We start from the raw sequence: 18,770 nt of genomic DNA, 5'->3' as shown, positions 1-18,770 counted from the left end.
AAGTACCAGGTACGTCCCGGACCTGAAGGGGTTAATAAAGATTTACTTTGTATATACCTTTTTTCCTTACGTGCTCGCCTTGTAATAGGTTTTGGTGTTTATATATGTACAGTGCACGTATCTCTACCATTATTGGTAGTTTGTTCGTTTTTGGTGATTATTAACCCTGCTTAAATGCAGTATATCTTCAACTAATGACAAGATTTCCATGAGGACTGGTATTAGAACCATTTCCTTAACATATTTGGTGAATCACTACATAGAATCTTCATGACAGGCTTTTAAGAGTTAATATTTCATGATTAATCAATTGATTTACAAAGTTTCCAAGTATCGCAGTACCCATCCTGTGCTTGCTGTATGCACAGCACTATGAAAAGTGGGAAATCATGGAAGCAGCCATATTGAATTCACCTGCTATAAGTTGAAAAAAACATTTTCACCAATATTTGCCCTTTACACATTGTAACCTCACCTGCAAAGGATCACACATTATTATAATATGGGCACAATAGAGTTTGTTTTGTGAAAATAAAACATTTAATTGGAAACATGTAGTGAAAATCAAAAGGTGTATTTCCAAATACACCTAGTACTAAGCAGACATTATGTCCCAGTAATATTATTTTTAGGGAGTCTTATCTCTCTCTTTAAGAAAAGATCAACAAACTAGACTGTGAGAGAGCTGCAACCTCTTCTCATAAAGTGCTATGGAAGGGATATCCACATTTCTTTTTTACAGCTTTACAAATTTTGCACTAAATAAGTTAAAATTACATAATAAGTTAAAAAAGCAAAGAAAGTAGAAACAAATAAAAATATAGTTAATATAATAATTTAGAAATAATTGCCTCGTAGTAAGCCAGTAACCCTGGTTGCTTGGTATAAGGCCCAGCAGGTCCAGGACCAGATGTAGGGGCACCAATTCCATTATTAGATGGATCACTAAGGACAAACGTGCGACCATATGATGGAAACCCAACAATGAGCTTTGAAGCAGAGGCACCGTTGTTCAGCCAGTAGTTCATGACATAATCCTAAAGGAAAAGAAATCAAAACATTTACATGTACATATTTTGTTTATATTAGTGTTTTCATTATCTTAACTAAATTAGAACGGAAAGAGTTCCGGCTGATAGAAAAGGGGACATGACTGCTGGCCTGTGTACATATCAGCATCCCGCTTTCCAATTGGAAGAACTTGCAACAATGTTGCAAGCTTGAAGGGATAAAGGAAAGTGAGAGAAGGGGTCTGAAAAAAAGCCTGAATATAAGACTACCTTATAGGAAAAAAAGTTTTACTAGTAAATATTAATTCATGTAAAAAAAAATTCATATTTTATAAAAGCTATGATTGAGAAAAATATATATTTTTATATGTCCTTTTATTTGCCAACCTGCACCCCCAGTTATGCACATCTGCCCCCAGGGTTGCCACTCTGCCCCCAGAAATGCCTTATACCCCCTATTTGCCACTCTGCCCCATGATGTGTCTTTTAACCCTCTATATGCCACTCTGCCTCCAGAAATATCTTATACCCTCCTATATGCCACTCTGCCCCATGATATGCCTTTTAACCCCCTATATGTCAGAGTGGCATATAGGGGATTAAAAGGCATATCATGGGGCAGAGTGGGATATAGGGGGTTAAAAGGCATATATATATATATATATATAAACTGCTAACAGCAATCACACTCCTATCAAGCCAAGGCAGCCAGTACATGCTGGAACCTGGGGATGATAGGAGTGTGAGTACAGCCTCCCTATGCCATGCTACCACCACCACCCCCCTTACACATCCATGCTATCACACACACACTCATGCACAAACATTTAAATAATCATTCATGCCATTAATCACACATACTTGCTCAAAAACCCTCCCCCACCCCCTTACCTGAACTGCAGATCCCTCACTCGAAGACTTCTGCAGGGGCCCGGCTGTGCGAGCAACTTCTCTGGCCCCGCCCCCAAAGGAAGGAGGGGGAGGCAGAGTTATGTGACACTCTTCTAGCTTCCTGTTCTCCTGCTGCTAATAGAAGAGGCGCTGCTCGCGACCAAAGCACCGGTAAGCAGCCTGGCCCCAGCGGACATTTTTTTGAGGTCTGATTAGAAGACGACCTCGATTATAAGACGAGGGGTATTTTTCAGAGCATTTGCTCTGAAAAAAACCTCGTCTTATAATTGAGCAAATACGGTTAAATATTTTGGTATGTTTGGGTGTGTGATCTTTGCCCATGTGTTTCTCTTTTGTGTTGTCACAGCGACAGAGGCCAGCACTTATCCAGTTTGTGATTCTGGTAATCACCCAAATGGCTTAGGGTAGCGTGTCTTGGAGGCGGCTTATGGCATTGGATGGACAAGAACTCTTGGTGCACTTGGGGGAGTAACCGCCTAGCGGGAATATACTCGCAGCAGCTGGCAAGTTGTTTAATGGCTAATGTTTATGATACGCTGGTCAGGGGGTTATCAATAAAGCTGAGGCCCTACCCACAATATTTTGTTGTGTCCTTATTGGCTTGTTGGGGCCTGTTTTTCCTTAGGCTATAGGCAGTCATGTAATTTTTTTTTTTAACAATAATGATTACATCGATGAGGTCATCGATGCTGTATTAGCATACTAGCTAATATTAAATGCTATTCAAAATCATAGCAGGATTCTAGTTATACACTTCACTTGGTTATGAAGACTTCTGGACTTGGACCAAAAATGGACCTAGACATTTGAAACACAACAGTCCACAGTATAAGGGCGTATTATATTCATGTCATTTAAAAACATGCACAAGACATTAGGCTCATCACATACTTGTCCTGTGTGCCCTATGGTCAGTCCAACCCAAATTTGCATCTGATTTGTAAGCATAACATAGTGTAACCATTACTATAAAGGTTTGGGGGCATTTGATACCAAGGACCCTGACAAAATAGAGAGTGAAAACACCCTGCTAAAATGCTGCATTCTATTTTCTCCTCTGTTGTCAGCAATTGGTTCTAGTTTTGGCAACATAAAATGGTTGAGCAGGGGGGAGGAAACTTGGAAGAAACTTGGGTTGGACCTTCATGATGCATAGTAAATCAAGGACTCAATGCTTGTGCCAACTCTCCCTTTTGCGAATAGAATAGTAATTCCTGGGGTGTCCTTTGTATATATGAGTCTAGTATGTATAATCCTTGTGATATTTATTGAACCCACATTTTAGTAAAAGCAGGAGTTGTGGTATACAAACTACATTACCTCTGTAGGCCTCAGTCCACTTTAGAGACTCTGAATGAAAGAATGATATTCTGTTTGGAGCTATTTGGCAACCTCTAGATTTCAGGTCTTGTATATATTTCTTAATGTAGTCTATACATTATAGTTTAAACAACATTGTAGTATTTCTTGGAGCCTTTTCTGCCCTGCCCTGCAGAAACTGTAAGCTAGTACGATCCAGGATCTGAATTCCATCCTGATGGTCAAATAAAATAGTGTTGGCAAACAACTGGATTGAACAGATGTGTACAACATGACCTCACCATTGTTTAAAAGACTGCTACTGTTGGTTGACTACATTTTCGCACGTGAAGTCCAAGTGATACTTACAACATTTAGATAGGAACTATGTTCTGTGTAAGCAGGAACGGGAAATAATGGACTGTTTTCTCCTGTGTATCCCTCCCATGATCCATGCATGTCATAAGTCATAACATGGATGTAATCTAAAGCACTGGGTGGTAAAAACACAAGTGTCGTTAAGAAAACTTTGTTGATATTAAAAAATATAAAACATTTACAAATCTACATGAGAATTAGAACCAGTCTCTAAGCAGCAGGTTTTGTGGCAGACATTTCAATCATTCACAGTGACCACCATTTTCTTTCTTTTATGCATTTTTTTTAATTTAGTATGTTCCATCTAACATGTGCAACATGTTTAATGAATCTGCCAGTTGCCTAGTTTTTTCAACCCACATCAACTTGCATATACCTGAATTTCTCAAAGTTAAGTGTATGCGAGTTGAGAGTAATTTTTGAAAGTGGAAATGTCAGAGGCTTTAGCAAATTTGCACATTTTATCCAACTCGAGTAAGTTTGCTGCTACAAACTTCCATTTGTCACAAGAACTCACAGTTTGATCTGATCAGAATAGTCTATGAAAAAAATTACATACTCAAAGCTTTGCAGAGACCTTTACTAACTATATGGCTCATACCAGAATGTATGCGTGTCAGGTCTATGTTATGTTACCATGGTAAATCTTCTAGCACCATACAATAAGTCCGTTAAGTTCAACCATTCTATTTATCCTTCCTGCTTTTGATCCAAAAATGTGTTAGTGTACAGTACTACAATTAGTGTATGTGTGTTGGTGTACAATGCAAACTGTGTTTAATGTTAGTGTAAGTGTGTAGGCTATCAGTGTTCAGTGGCAGACTGAGTGTGTGTTAGTGTATGGTGTTGTACTGAGTGTGTATGGGGATGCCAGTGTATAGTGTATCGGATGTCAGTGTTAAAGTGAATGTGAGTTTGAGGGTGTCAGTAAACATTGTTAGACCAGGTGGAGTGTCCATGTACACTGTGTATGGTGTTAGACAGTGTGCGTTGTATTTAGTGTGAGAGCTAGGAAGGTGGTGCACAGAGTGACATGCAGGGAGTAGGGGGAGCAATTATTTTCCCCCTACTCCCTGCATGTCACTCTGTGCACCACCTACTATGTGTACCTGGCTCAGCTGCTCCTGCACCCTACTCTGTATAGCTTTGATCGTGCAAGACTTTAATAATATTGCCATCTATATAAACACATGGGGGTATTCTTGCCAGGTGACAGATCCATGTAAGTTTGACGGCTTATGATGTATGTAAAAATAAACATATTCATTATGTGTGTGTATATATAATTAAATGAATTGTTTAAGTTAGATAGGCATTCCCAAAATACAAGAAATGTATATTTTGTATATACTGTGGTAAATGAGATGTGTCAGTGATGAAGCTTTACTTACTCAGAAAGCTGAGGAATCTGGAAACCAGATTTTATACTAGAGATACTTGAACCCACTGCTGCAGTCACCATGAGCCTCGACTTTTTGGTTTTCAAAGCTTCCATTTCAAAAGCAGCTCTTATTTCCTATAGGAAAATTAGTTACATAGTTAATTAGGTTGAAAAAACACATATAGTCCATCAAGTTCAACCATTCTACAAACTCATACTAGTTGATCCAGAGAAGACAACCCCCCCAGCCCCCACTAACACAGTAATGTAATTTAAAAAATACTTGACTTCAAGGCAGTTGGACTCAGCCTGGATCAACATTTCTTTTACTTTCAATCGGGATAACCCTGTAATGCATTTCTTATATAGAAAAACATCCAAACTTCAGATGGCAGTCTATTCCACAATTTAACCCACTCTAATACTAAAGAAACCTTCTCTATGGTGCTCAAAACTCCACTGCATATTTAAGATGTGACCTTACCAATGTTTGAAAGTTATGTCAAATATAAATTTTTTTATTCTGTAAAATATGAATCCTTGTGGCAATTCATTTTCACGTGGCATTTTACGTCACATTTTTGCTTAATATTTATTCATTTCTGTTTTCCGTCTTACAAATAATTCACATTTTAAAGTTAAGACACCATGTTAGGATAGGATAACTATATTAAACACACAAAAAATGTATATGCACCAAAATCATCAGATAAATACTAAAAACATCTGAATTCTTCACCTGAACCAAGATGGTAAACAGCTGTTTGTCTTGAGGTGGGCTGCCTCTAGAGCCGGGATACTCCCAGTCTATGTCCAGCCCATCAAAACTGTACTCACGCAGGAATTTGATTACAGAGGAGATGAATATTTGGCGGTTTTGAGCAGTAGAGACCATTTCACTGAATCTACAAAAAGATTAGTAAGATCTTGCGTCAATGTAGATTTATCTTTCTACATGCTACAAATAGTTTGGGAATGTTTCATACTCACGGAGCAGTTCCAAAGTTCCAACCTCCAATGGAAAGAAGGGTTTTCAAGTTACTGTTACTAAAAAGGAACAATAATTTGTTACGTTTTAGCTGTTTACTTGGCTGTATAGTGATTTTATTTCAAGACACGGAGGCTCATATTGTGCATGAACCCTTTCTTTACTCCAAACAGCAGCAAAGAAAAAATACATTGATGAAGGAAAAACAACCAATAAACATGGTATAAAGTAAGCCCCTCCCACATATTAATCATAGCAATAACACTATAAAAGGACTAACACAGCCCCTAATCTTCCTCTTTCTTTGCTGCTCCAGACAGCAGATAAGTATATTCCCTACATTATTACACAACAGTCTAATCATTAAAAACTTTCTATACATATTATTGTTTTTTCTGTGCTGAAATTGTACTTTTACTTTTTCGCCGTTTACTGTGGTTTCTCCTTCCCTTCGGGGAACGTCCGTTAATTAATTATTTTGTTTTGCCTATTTTTCTACTTTTTCTTATCTCATTTATCGTTTCTATATATTTTATTATTTTTATTATCTTTATTGGTTTTTTCATTCCTACCGCATCGCTTACCAGGCTCCGTCCCTCTTCACCATCCTGACTCGGCTCCCGCCCCTCTTTCCATCCCTAACCCGGCTCCCGTTCCTCGTTACCATCCCTGACCCGGCTCCCGCTCACGCGTCTATTGTCTTGCGTTCGCGGGAGCTTTATCTGTTTTCCTCCTTGCGGCCGTTTGCCGCTACTTACAATTTCTTCTCCCGGTCGGCTTCATCTTCGGGGACGCCGCGATCGCGGCTTCGATCCCCCTTCTTCTCTGCCGTTTTGCCGCACTTGCACTCCTCGTCATTATCAGACGTTGGTGTGTTCGCGGGCTTTCTCCTCTTCGGCTCCTCCCTCTCGCGTAGCGGGACACCATTCTGTCCGGCCGTGCGAGAGGAGTAGAGCCTTGGAGAATAACAGGTGCTTTCCCCGGTTGATAGCCACCTTTGATGTTGTTTTTTCCGGTCCCCTCCATTTAAACTTCTGTCCCACTTGCCGTTTTTTGTTTATATTCCTACCTTTTGGTGCCGTTTTTTTCCGTTTAAAACTTTTAATTTGCTAGTGTGTTTTAGGGGTTGATCCCTATTCATACTTAATCACTTTCATGTCTGACCCTCAATCTCCTCCTATGGAGCTGTCAGACCAGGAACCCTCAGCTAGAGGGGATCGGGATTCTCATTTTCAGGACGTTGATCCTATTAAAGAACTCAATAACTCCGTCACTCAGGCTATTGCTTCAGCCATGAGTTCCATGACATCTGCCTTATCAGTGTCTCTGGCCCAGGCCCTTAATAAATCTATGCCTGTTCATGAAAACCCTTCTGGCTCTGTCCCTAGGACATCCGGGGGTAGGAAAGCTACGTGTAAATCGCGTCATACGCGCCTACCAGCCTCCAGAACAAACATGACTGATGGTGACATTCCCATCCATGACAGCGTAAAATTAAAACGCAAAAGAGCCCTTACTCGCCGGGCAGAACGGGCGAGAAAATGGAAATCGGCCAAGACGCAATCTTCCAGTGCGTCTGATTCTGATGTGGGGTCCCTTGAGGAGGCTTGGGATTCGTCTGATTCGAATTCCCATTTATCAGAGCAGTCCGCCGACGACTCGGCTCACCCACCTGAGACCTCGGCACAGGCGGAGGGCTCTCAGGGTATCCCCCCTTCTAAGACCTCAGAACCTTTGGTCCTGGACCAATTTGGGGAGCCTTTCTTCGATCCAGAGGGGCTTCACCACCCCCGGTCGGCTGAGTGGCTGCCTTCTGAACCTGTGGCACGTTATTTGCAGGCTAGGGTCCGTAAACCCCTTAGCAAGAGCTCACGCAGTAAACTGCGAGCAGAGTGTCCCCGGCCTATTGTTCCGGGTAAAGTGTGCGAGACACCTACTGTGGATCCTAAGGTGATCCAATTCCTCTCAAAGTCGGGATGGAATCCCCGCAAGGGTTTAGAATCCGCCCTAAGGGCTACCCAGGACAAGCACCTGGACATCTTTGGTCCCTTGACCAAGATGTTTCAGCTAATTGAGGATTGGGTGGAGTCAGGTTCTCCACCAGATCCTATGGTTCTCCGAGGGTGGATGCAGAGAGCCATCTGCATAGCAGGAAACACCAACACGTCCCTCTCCATTGAACGCCGCAAGGCTATTCTTTTTAAGATCGAGCCCAAATTGGCCAATCTTGCCTTAACTGAAATGGGGAGCGAAGCCCAGGGGCTTCTTTTTGGAGACTCTTTTATTAAAGACTTAGGTCGCTACGTTGGGGCCTTTACCGCTCTTGATAAGGCGCAGTCCTCCATGCGCAAGGTGTTCCACCAACGGGTCTCTCCCCGGGCCGGCAGATTCCGGGGCCGTCTGTCCGGCCGTTCTTCCCAAGGCTCCTCCCGCACGGGCAGAGGTTCGTTCTCGTATTACTCCTCTCACCGCCCAACATACCAAGATTCCTACGCCGCGAGGTCTCCTTTCTTCCCCCAACGCGGGCGTCCCTGGAGGGCTAGAGGACAACGCGGATCGCAGTTCACACGCAGACCCACAGGTAAGCAGCTTTTATGTTCCCCATTCTTCCCCATGTCCTGTAGGGGGCAGACTCATCCATTTTTTGCAGGTCTGGCAGTCCATAACCTCAGACAGTTGGATTCTTCAGACGGTTCAGGGTTACGTCATCGAATTGATTGGGCGGCCTCCTCTGAACTCCCCTCCGCCGCTTTTCCGTTTCTCTCTGCAGAATCAAAACCTTGTAGATCAAGAGCTATCCGATTTAATGACGAAACGGGCCATAGAACGCGTTCCTCCACGCATCCCAGGTTTCACCAGCAACATTTTCCTGGTGCACAAAAAGGGAGGCGGTCTCCGCCCGGTTATCAACCTTCGCCTTCTCAACCATTATGTGCGCTACCGGCACTTCAAAATGGAGGGCATCCATCTTCTCAGGGACCTCCTCTTATTGAACGATTGGTTGATCAAAATAGACCTCAAGGACGCGTATCTCACGGTTCCGGTGGTGGAGGAGTCCAGAAATCTGCTCCACTTCCGTTGGCGCAATGTGACCTGGCGTTTTACTTGTCTGCCTTTCGGTCTTTCCTCGGCTCCGTGGTGTTTCACCAAGTTACTCAAGCCGGTGGTTGCCCTTCTTCGTTCCCGCGGGGTTCGTCTAATTATATATCTGGACGACATGCTCATCATGGCTCAAGACAAGGGTTTGGTGAAGCTTCACACCCAGTGGACGCTGGACCTTCTTCAACACCTGGGGTTTTTGATCAACATGGAGAAATCTCATCTCACCCCGACCAGACGGTTGGAATTCCTGGGGTTCGTCATAGACTCCACGAAGGGCATGCTCAGCCTGCCGCAGTCCAAACTCCATTCCATCAAGAAGGAGATTCGCCGCGTCCTTCGATTGCGTTCGATTTCCATTCGGCATCTGGCCAGGATCATCGGCTTGTTGGCGGCTTCCATCCAGGCGATCTTCCCTGCTCCACTGCACTACAGGGCTCTTCAGCGCCTCAAGATCTCTCATCTTCGCCAGGGCGCATCTTACGCGGATCTCATCGATCTCGATTCGGAAACGTTAGACGAGCTACGATGGTGGCTAGCCAATATGACCGCGTGGAATGGCAGAGCTATCTTCGGCCTCCAACCCGAACTGTCCATCGAGTCGGATGCCAGCCTGCAGGGTTGGGGCGCCAGATGCGGAGAGACGTCCACGGGAGGTCCCTGGTCGCAGGCGGAGGCACGTCTCCACATCAATTGCCTGGAGCTTCTCGCGGGGTCGTTTGCCATCAGGAGTTTCTCCAAAACGTGTGTCAATTCTTGCCTCAGATTGCGCATGGACAATGTCTCTGCGGTACGTTACATCAACCGTTTGGGGGGTACCCAGTCGGCTGTCTTAGCGGATCTGGCCAAGGATCTCTGGTCTTACTGTTTGGACCGCAATATTATGGTTCAGGCGGAGTACATTCCTGGCCTCTCCAACACGGTGGCGGACTGGAACTCTCGTTATCTGTCGGACGCCAGCGATTGGACTCTAGCGGCTTCGGTTTTTTCGTCTATCATGGTACTTTGGGGTCCGCTCCACATCGATTTGTTTGCCTCTCGTCTCAATTCCCGTCTCCCTATCTTTTACAGTTGGAGACCGGATCCAGACGCCCTCGCGGTGGACGCTTTCCTCCAAGATTGGTCCGACGGGCGTCATTGCGCGTTTCCACCATTCGCCATGATCTCCAGGACGCTCCTCCAGATTCGTCGACAACGGGCGATGGTCGTGCTCGTGGTGCCATTCTGGCCATCCCAGCCGTGGTTCCCCAACCTTCTGGATCTGCTTGTGGAGGTCCCTCGGTTGCTCCACTGTCACTCTCCACTGCTTCTGGACCCCGGCGGCTCCCCTCATCCTCTGATTCAGGACGGCAGCCTTTCGCTCCTGGCATGTTTGGTTTCCGGGTTTCCGGGCAGATCTCTGGAATTTCGGACTCGGCTCGGCGACTCTTGGCAGGAGCTTGGGCACCAGGCACTCACAGATCTTACTGTGCAGCCTGGCAGGCTTGGGCTTCTTGGTGCATGGGGCGGCGTTTGGATCCCTTTTCAGCCCCTGTGAATTCGGTCATTCTTTTTCTTTCTTCCCTTTTTGATATGGGTCGGGCTTACAGGACTATCAATCTCTACCGTTCTGCCATCTCTGCTGCTCATCTCGGATTTGGCGGCGTTCCTGTAGGTAAGCACCCGCTGATTTGTCGCCTGCTTAAAGGCATCCGTCTCTCGAGACCTCCTCAACCGAGATATTCTTTCACCTGGGATGTCAATGTGGTGCTCAATCTCTTCCTCTCGTGGCCTTCTAACTGCGATCTCTCTTTGCGCCAGCTGTCGGCGAAACTGGTCATGTTGTTTTGCCTTATCTCCTGTAAACGGGTTTCAGACGTCCGTGCTCTGGATTGGAACGCTAGATCTTTCGTTCCAGTGGGAGTTCGTTTCGATATATCTCGACGAACTAAGACTGCTATTAAGTCTGTCGTCTATCCTGCTTTCCCAGCTCAACCAGCGTTATGTCCGGTTCTTTGCCTCAAAGAATACGAGGCTCGCACCTCCCGATTCCGTAGCATGTCTGCTCCTCAGCTGTTCTTATCTTTCAGGCATCCTCATCTCCCTATTTCCTCGGCTACATTGTCCCGTTGGGTCAAGTGGGTTATGAATCTGGCTGGTCTGAATGTTTCTAGGTTTGGGGCTCATTCCACAAGAAGCGCAGCGGCTTCCAAGTCTATCGCACTGGGTGGTCGTTTGGAGGATCTCCTCCGTTCGGCGGATTGGTCCAGGGAGTCCACTTTTCGTGAGTTCTATTTTAAACCGATTGAGCATGTTTTTTCTTCTGTGGTTTCTCAGCTTTGAACTTGCACAATATGAGCCTCCGTGTCTTGAAATAAAATTACCAGATTTTACTAAAACATGACGTAAAGTCATGATTTTATGAAAGACACGGACGCGAATATTGTCCCACCTCTTCTAAATTGTTTCTTTCCTTACTTACCTTTTACAACAATTTTTTCCCTCCCATTGGTTGTTTTATGTACCTCGCTGTTTCCGCAGGTTTCGTTGGATCCGCGGTGACCGGGTTTGAGGTTATGTGTTTTTTCTTGGGTCGTCCTCATGCCATGTTTCTGATATTTTCCTATGAGTTTTATTCGTGTCTAAGTGGTTTTTTCGTGTATTTACCTCAGTGCCGGTCTTTTGGGACTAATCGATTCCATATCCTGTACCTTTTTCTGTTTTGCAGGTTGAGTTTTCTGCAGTTGTTTCCGTCTTCGGTGTTTTCTTGCGGACGAGTTTTCCGTTCTTCCGGACTTGGCGGTGTTGAGTTTTCGTTGGATTTGTTCCAGTTGTGTTTCCTTTGTTTCCGGAGTTGCTGGGCTGTGTCGTATCCCAGTCAAAGAAAGAGGAAGATTAGGGGCTGTGTTAGTCCTTTTATAGTGTTATTGCTATGATTAATATGTGGGAGGGGCTTACTTTATACCATGTTTATTGGTTGTTTTTCCTTCATCAATGTATTTTTTCTTTGCTGCTGTTTGGAGTAAAGAAAGGGTTCATGCACAATATTCGCCTCCGTGTCTTTCATAAAATCATGACTTTACGTCATGTTTTAGTAAAATCTGGTAATTTTCTAAATTAATCTCATGAGGACAGCTAACTTAACAAGTACAGCGATAGTCTACATCTACCAGTGTTGATAAACTTAAAATACATCCAGAATGAACATATCACAAAAAATAAAGCATATACATGCTATAATATATTTGCTTTTAAAAGGTAAGACATTTCTTATTTTCTTTCCACATACACTGAAGTATTTCAACTCCTTTATGTTTTTCCTTTGACTGTTACAGAAAAGGCAATTTTACCCCTGTTCTTATACATTCTCCCCAGTATTTTCAATCCTATACCATCAAATATCTTCAGTTGCTTAATTCTAAAATGGTTCTGACCCTATTTTTTTTCTGTTCACCCTTTCTGCTGGTTCATTCCTGAGCTCTAGAGCACCAGTGTTTATCCCCTGTGTAGAAATATAAGGTTTTTAACCCCTTCGTGACAAAGGCTGATTTTACTTTTTGTACCCTTCGTGACAATGGCCGTTTTAACATTTCTGCGCTGCTCGTGTTTAGCTGTAATTTTCTTCTTTCCCAATTACTGAACCCACACACATTAGATATTGTTTTTTTCAGGACAAGAAGGGCTTTCTTTAGATGACATTGTTTTGATTGTATCGTATTATTTACTATTAAAAAAAGTATAAAATATGGTGAAAAATTTAGAAAAAAATGACTGTTTCTAACTTTTAGTTGAAAAATCTTTTACTCATCTATAAAAGGTAATAAAAAAAACCTGCTAAATAGATTCTACTATTTGTCCTGAGTTTAGAAATACCCAATGTTTTTATGTTTTTTTGCTTTTTTCTGCACGTTATGGAGCAATAAGTACAGGTACCGTTTTGCTATTTCAAAGCCATTTTTTCCAAATCTGGTAATTCTTCCCCCCATGTGCCATTTCGGGTATCTTTGAAGCCGGCCAATGCAATTTACCCCATCAAGTCATATATTTTTGAAAACTAGACAGCCCAGGGTATTCCAAATGCTGGTATTTTAACCCTTTCCAAGCACTTATTCTACCATCAGCCTTTGTCAAACTTTATGGTAGTAATTTTTTTGCATTTGTTTTTTCACACACATTTTACTTTAGGTATAAATAAACAGGTTCTGGTATATGTCACTATCAAAAAACACCAATATGTGTTTAGCAACATCTCCTGAGTACAGCGATACCTCACATGAATGATTTTGCCTGGCTGTTTGGGGGCAAAAGGGCCACATTTGGGGCATGCACATTTTTCAATGTTGCACTTTGGCATTTGGGGATCCACTGCCCATGCCCTATTTGGTACATCTTTGAGCCGGGCCATTTCAGTATGCCCAACAAAACCATATATTTTTGAAAACTAGACACCCCAGGGTATTTTAAATGCTGGTATTTTAACTCTTTGCATGCACACATTTTACCACCAGCATTTTTTTAAAGTTTGCAGTAGTATTTTTGTGTGTGTATTTTTCCCACACAAACCTACTTTATGTATGAATTTACAGCTCCTGGTATATGCCGCTGTCACACGACACCCCAATATGTGTTCAGCAACATCTCCTGAGTACAGTGATACCCCACATGCATGGGTTTGTCATTTTTGGGGGGAACTAAAAGGCCACATTTGGTACGTGTGCATTTTTCTAATTGGAAATTAGATGTGTGGCCATCCTTCCCCCCGTGTTAATTGGGACCTTGTTGAACCCGGCCAATTCAATTTACCCCATCAAATCATACATTTTTTAAAAGTAGACACCCCATGGGCATTTAATATGCCAGTATTTTAACTCTTTCCATGCGAGAATTGTTTTAAGCTAATATGCTAATTTTAGGACTTGCTCACAAAAATATATTTTTTATATATATATATATTTTTTTGCCTTTTTTTTTATTTTTTTAACATTTTTTTTCAACTTGAAGGTTCCCCTGATAGTGACATCAGTGGGAAATTATTTTTACATTTTACTGTTTTTTTACTATTTTTTTTCTAATTATTATTAATTTTATTTTATTTTTAATTTATTTTTTCTAATCACACTGTGATTAGAAAGCTGAGCTCCATTGACTTGCATGGTTGAATGCAGTACCTATATTCAACCTGCAAGTGGAGCCAGAGTTCTCTAGAGGGTCTGGAGACCGTCTAGCGAACTTTTTAGACTTTATTGTTTCTTTATTGAATTTTCCCGGACCGCCGCCATCTTGCAGATGGCGAAGATCACCGGCAGCTGCGGCTGTGACCGCTCTCCGGAGCAGTCACAGCCCATCCAAAGGTAAGTGTTTGGTGTCGCTGGATGCCTCCTGATCGAGGCATTCCAGCGACACCATTTAAGTTTAGGAGGCGATCGTTGATCGCCTCCTAAACGCTTTTAAAACGGGCGTCCGCCGCCATACAAAGTATGGCGGATGTTGACGCCCCGGGGAGGGGCCAGAGATGGCCCCTTTGTGCCGATAATGGCGTTGCTGAATGCCTCGAGGTCGAGGCATTTCAGCAACGCCGTTTCGGTGCAGAAAGCGAAAATAGATCGCTTTCTGCACCCGTTTAATGACGTGCCGGTCCTGGCACGTCATTTGTCGTTATCGACATGAATTTCCGTGACGTGCCCGGACCGGCAATTGTCATCAAGGGGTTAAAGCCAGTGCAATTCAGTAATCCAAAACAGATGATGAGTTATTCAATAGAGCTAGATCATAGAATAATGCTGGCAGTCTGCAACTAGCTACTTGGCTTTTTAATTAGACTATAAAGCTTTTGTTTACCCATAAAATTTTGAACTCAATGGACTTTATTTTCTAAATTTTGTTTGTTATGCTGCTATATATTGGTGGACGGTTGTTAAAAACCTTCACAACCAAGGCAAGTCCAACTAGAACAACATTATTAAAAGTGTTCAAGAAGGTGAAGTACAAGAACATTCTTGCTAACAGTCTCGGAATGTGGGAGCTTGTCCCAGTACTATGTCGGCAGTTGTTAGTCTAGATTCAGGGCTGGTTAGGGGATCTTCTTCTAACTGGCCCAAAATGAAGGGAGGACAAGGTCTGTTTCTTCAGATCTTTGGTTCAGCGCTCACTAATTCTGAGCACCAGGATGTGACATCATATACTGGTGCTTAGCATGAATGTCGCGCATACAGCATGGGATTGCTGAAGCAGAAGTCTGAAGAAACAGACCATGTGCTGCCACCACAGAAGAAAAAGATAGCAGGTGGAGAAGGATAAGAGATGGGGAGAAGGGGGGCAGTGAAGGAAAGGAAAGAGATGGGGAAAAATGGGTACAGAGGGAGAAAGATAAGACAAGGATGGCAGAGAAAGAAATGAAAGAGATGAGGGGCAGATAGAGAAAGGAAACAGATGGAGAGAATGGGGCAGAGGGAAAAAGAAATGGATGGGTAAAAGGGGGGCACAATGAGAAAGGAAAGAGATTGGGATGATGGTGAGCAAAGGGAGAAAGGGAAGAGATGGGGAGACGGGACAGAGGGAAAAAGGAAAGAGAAAGGGGAGTGTATACGTGTGTATGGGTAGTGCATATGTATGTGTCTAGGGGCAGATATGTGTAAGGGCACTGTATATATGTGCATATGGGCAGTGTATATGTGTGTGTGTATGGACAGTGTATGTGTGTATATATCGGCAGTATATATATGTGTGTGTATGAGCAGTGTATATGCATATGTATGAGCAGTGTATATGTGTGTGTGTTAATGGGCAGGCTTGTGTAAGGGCATTGTATATGTGTGTGTATAAATGGCAGTGCATGTGTGTATATGGGCAGTGTATATGCGTGTATGAGCAGTGTATATGTGTGTGTAAGGGCAATGTATATGTGTACAGGCAGCTATGTGTAAGAGACAGTGTATATGTGTGTATGGGAACTGTATATGTGTGTGTATGGGCAGTGTATATGCATGTATATGGGCAGTGAATGTGTGTGGGCAGTGTATAGGTGTGTAAGGTCAGTGTATAAGCGTGTGTAAGCAGGCATGTGTTAGGGAAGTGTATAGGTGTGTATGTGCATTGTATATATATGTGTATGGGAAGTGTATATGTGTGTAAATGGGTAGGGTATGTGTGTGTTTGTGGACAGGCATGTTTAAGGACAGTGTAATAACGCAATGAATGTGTTTGTTTTATGGCTTATCAAAAAGTATGTTTTATATTTGTTTTGTGATTTGGTAATATAGCTACTGTGTGTATATATCTATATAATGCGTGGGTTAAACAAGAGGGCTGACCAAGGATTTGGCTGTAAAGCAAAAATCTATTTATTGTAACATTGTAAAAAAGAGTCTTTCTTGGGCTTTTTGGCACTGAGGTTTAATCCTAGGTAAATTCTCAAGCAAGTAGTTGTGCTGGAAAGTATCCCCAGAACTTTTTGGCAAATGTTGGTAACTATGCAATAATTTAAGGCCACCATTAAATTATTGCATAGTTACCAACATTTGCCAAAAAGTTCCGGGGATACTTCTCCTGTCTCTGTCTATGATTACTTTTAACAATCTCTGCATACTTTCTGTCCCTCTCACTTTCTGTGCCAGTTCAGCCGGGGCACCTGGAATGTAAATCTATCCTACATAGAGCATATATAACTTGTATATGTTTTATAACTGTTACTTACTATTTTTTCAGGTTCTGGAAAGAGCTATACATGGTGACATCATTCCATTCAATGGTGGTGATCTGGTTTTTGGACATTCCAGCAAAAGCATAGACCAAGTGAGTACAAAGGCATGGGTCAATATTGTCTGGCATGAACCTCCCCAAACCATTTCTGTATTGGGCCCAGTTGGTGAAGTAACATGTAAGCTGGTAGGCAGAGCCTGAGTGGCAAAAATAAAAGATAATGATGATAATTGCAATGATCATGATGAAAAAATATTATTTATGAAACAAGAATATCTAGAGATAACAGAAAATATTAAAATCATGAACAATATCTCTGCCACTGTGCAAATTTGAAGTACTAAAATATTTACTAACAACTAATTTGTCTGTTTTATTTACATCTATGCATGATCCAGAATAAAGTCACCCTTTCCTCTATTTGAAGTTTACAATTACAGGGCCCTTAACAGTATGCATAATGTATACTCCTCACATGTTGTTTCGGTAAGTCAGATTGTTATGTTATATACGATTTGTTATGTCCTGTCTACCCATTGTACAGAGCTGGATGGATTGTATGGATGGCACTATATAATAATAGTAATAATAATAGGTGATTTGAAATGTTTGAACTCTCTTCTACTCTCTTTTACTCACCAGAAAACTACAATGAATAACCCCTAATGAGTATATGTTGCATACCGTACATAAAAAATGCAAGTTTTACTACTTGTTTACTTATTATACATAGTCAAGCGTGATGGAAGCTGTAATCCACAAAAGCCTTTGACTGAGGATGATGAGGCAACGTTTGTTATCGTCATACTTTCTTAACTTACCGAACTGAGCACCCAACAGGGCCACCAACCCTAAAAAACAAAGTATTTATAAATATTACAAATATTTTTATACCAACATTAGAGGCAAATTAGATCTAAAGTATATGTACATCCGATTAAGCAAAGAAAGTCTCAGACCATGGCTGTCTGCATGATTTTTTTCCAGGGGGCAAAATATCCTTCCCACCTTGCCATCTCAATACCCCCTCCCCATTGCCTACCTTGGTTGGCTCAGGAAAAGGGTGTCCTGGTGGGAACCAAATGTTAGTTACCCATTAATAGGAAATTATATATATATATATATATATATATAACCATAGTAGTAGCAGCTAACAGACCAGCATGTACCCACGCAACTGTTCAGCCATTAATGGCTGGCTGTATATCATGGGAGCTCCAGTCAACAACAGAAAAATTAATGTGTAGTTAGGCCATACAACCCCAGTCTATAACTACAATTCCCATGAAGTTCAGGCAGCAATATGCCTGCAATACATAAACTACTAGAGGGAGCGGACAAGAGCAGACGAAACTCGGACAGCAGGGGATGTACAAAATTAAATTTACCAACCAACAAGTGTTTGTTTCTGCCACTATGTCTATTTAACCTACACCAGCCTATTGTTTCTATCTCCCATGCTGCTGTTGCAGTGGCCCACTGGGGGGGGGGGGAGTGACCCCTTTTGTCCCCCCAGACGCCTAGTGCAAGTGCTAAAGTAGTTCTGAAAATGTGAAATGTATATAGATATACTCTTTTAATATACTATTTGGTGCATCTTATGGCTTGTACAACAATCTTATTTTCCCTTATCTTCACACTTCCATTAACTTTACAATAACATAGGGCTGTTGCTGGTGTTCAGTAGAAAAATAAAACACATTATTTATCTCTCTCTTCAGTGTAATTCATAATTAAAGCCAACGTTACCCTTGTAAATCTTATTCTTTTTACAACAACCTGTATATACGGTATATATACTGTATATATATATATATATATATATATATACACACAAAATGAAAAATTCATACAGTATTGATGTGGTGTAAATGTTAATATGTGAAGTAAACTAGCATTCTTACTTTAGAGCAAGACACCTGTCTTTTGTAGAGTACTGGATATATCTATATCTATATATATCTATATATATATATATATCCTTTTGTAATAGAACATGATCAGAGTGCTTCAAACATTTTAGTTC

General features: G+C 42.1%; 1 protein-coding gene across 1 annotated transcript in view; it reads right to left on the bottom strand.

The window, feature by feature from the left end:
* LOC149287924 (acidic mammalian chitinase-like) overlaps window positions 1-18,770 on the bottom strand; it is a 35,162-nt gene that overhangs the window by 14,888 nt on the left and 1,504 nt on the right. Inside the window, exons 2-8 of the mRNA XM_089492280.1 lie at window positions 17,566-17,595; window positions 16,740-16,941; window positions 5,971-6,027; window positions 5,720-5,885; window positions 4,991-5,115; window positions 3,591-3,714; window positions 852-1,037 (exon numbers count right to left, since the gene is read on the bottom strand). Of these exons, the coding sequence (XP_089348406.1) occupies window positions 852-1,037; window positions 3,591-3,714; window positions 4,991-5,115; window positions 5,720-5,885; window positions 5,971-6,027; window positions 16,740-16,941; window positions 17,566-17,595 (890 nt within the window). The remainder of the gene's footprint in view (window positions 1-851; window positions 1,038-3,590; window positions 3,715-4,990; window positions 5,116-5,719; window positions 5,886-5,970; window positions 6,028-16,739; window positions 16,942-17,565; window positions 17,596-18,770) is intronic.

Source organism: Sceloporus occidentalis, unplaced genomic scaffold, assembly GCF_023333645.1.
Source record: "Sceloporus occidentalis isolate IW3139 unplaced genomic scaffold, rSceOcc1.0.p SCAF_55, whole genome shotgun sequence".
Taxonomy (NCBI): Eukaryota; Metazoa; Chordata; class Lepidosauria; order Squamata; family Phrynosomatidae; genus Sceloporus; species Sceloporus occidentalis.
Note: the sequence above shows the minus strand (reverse complement) of the source record. Positions and strands in the feature narration are given on the sequence as shown.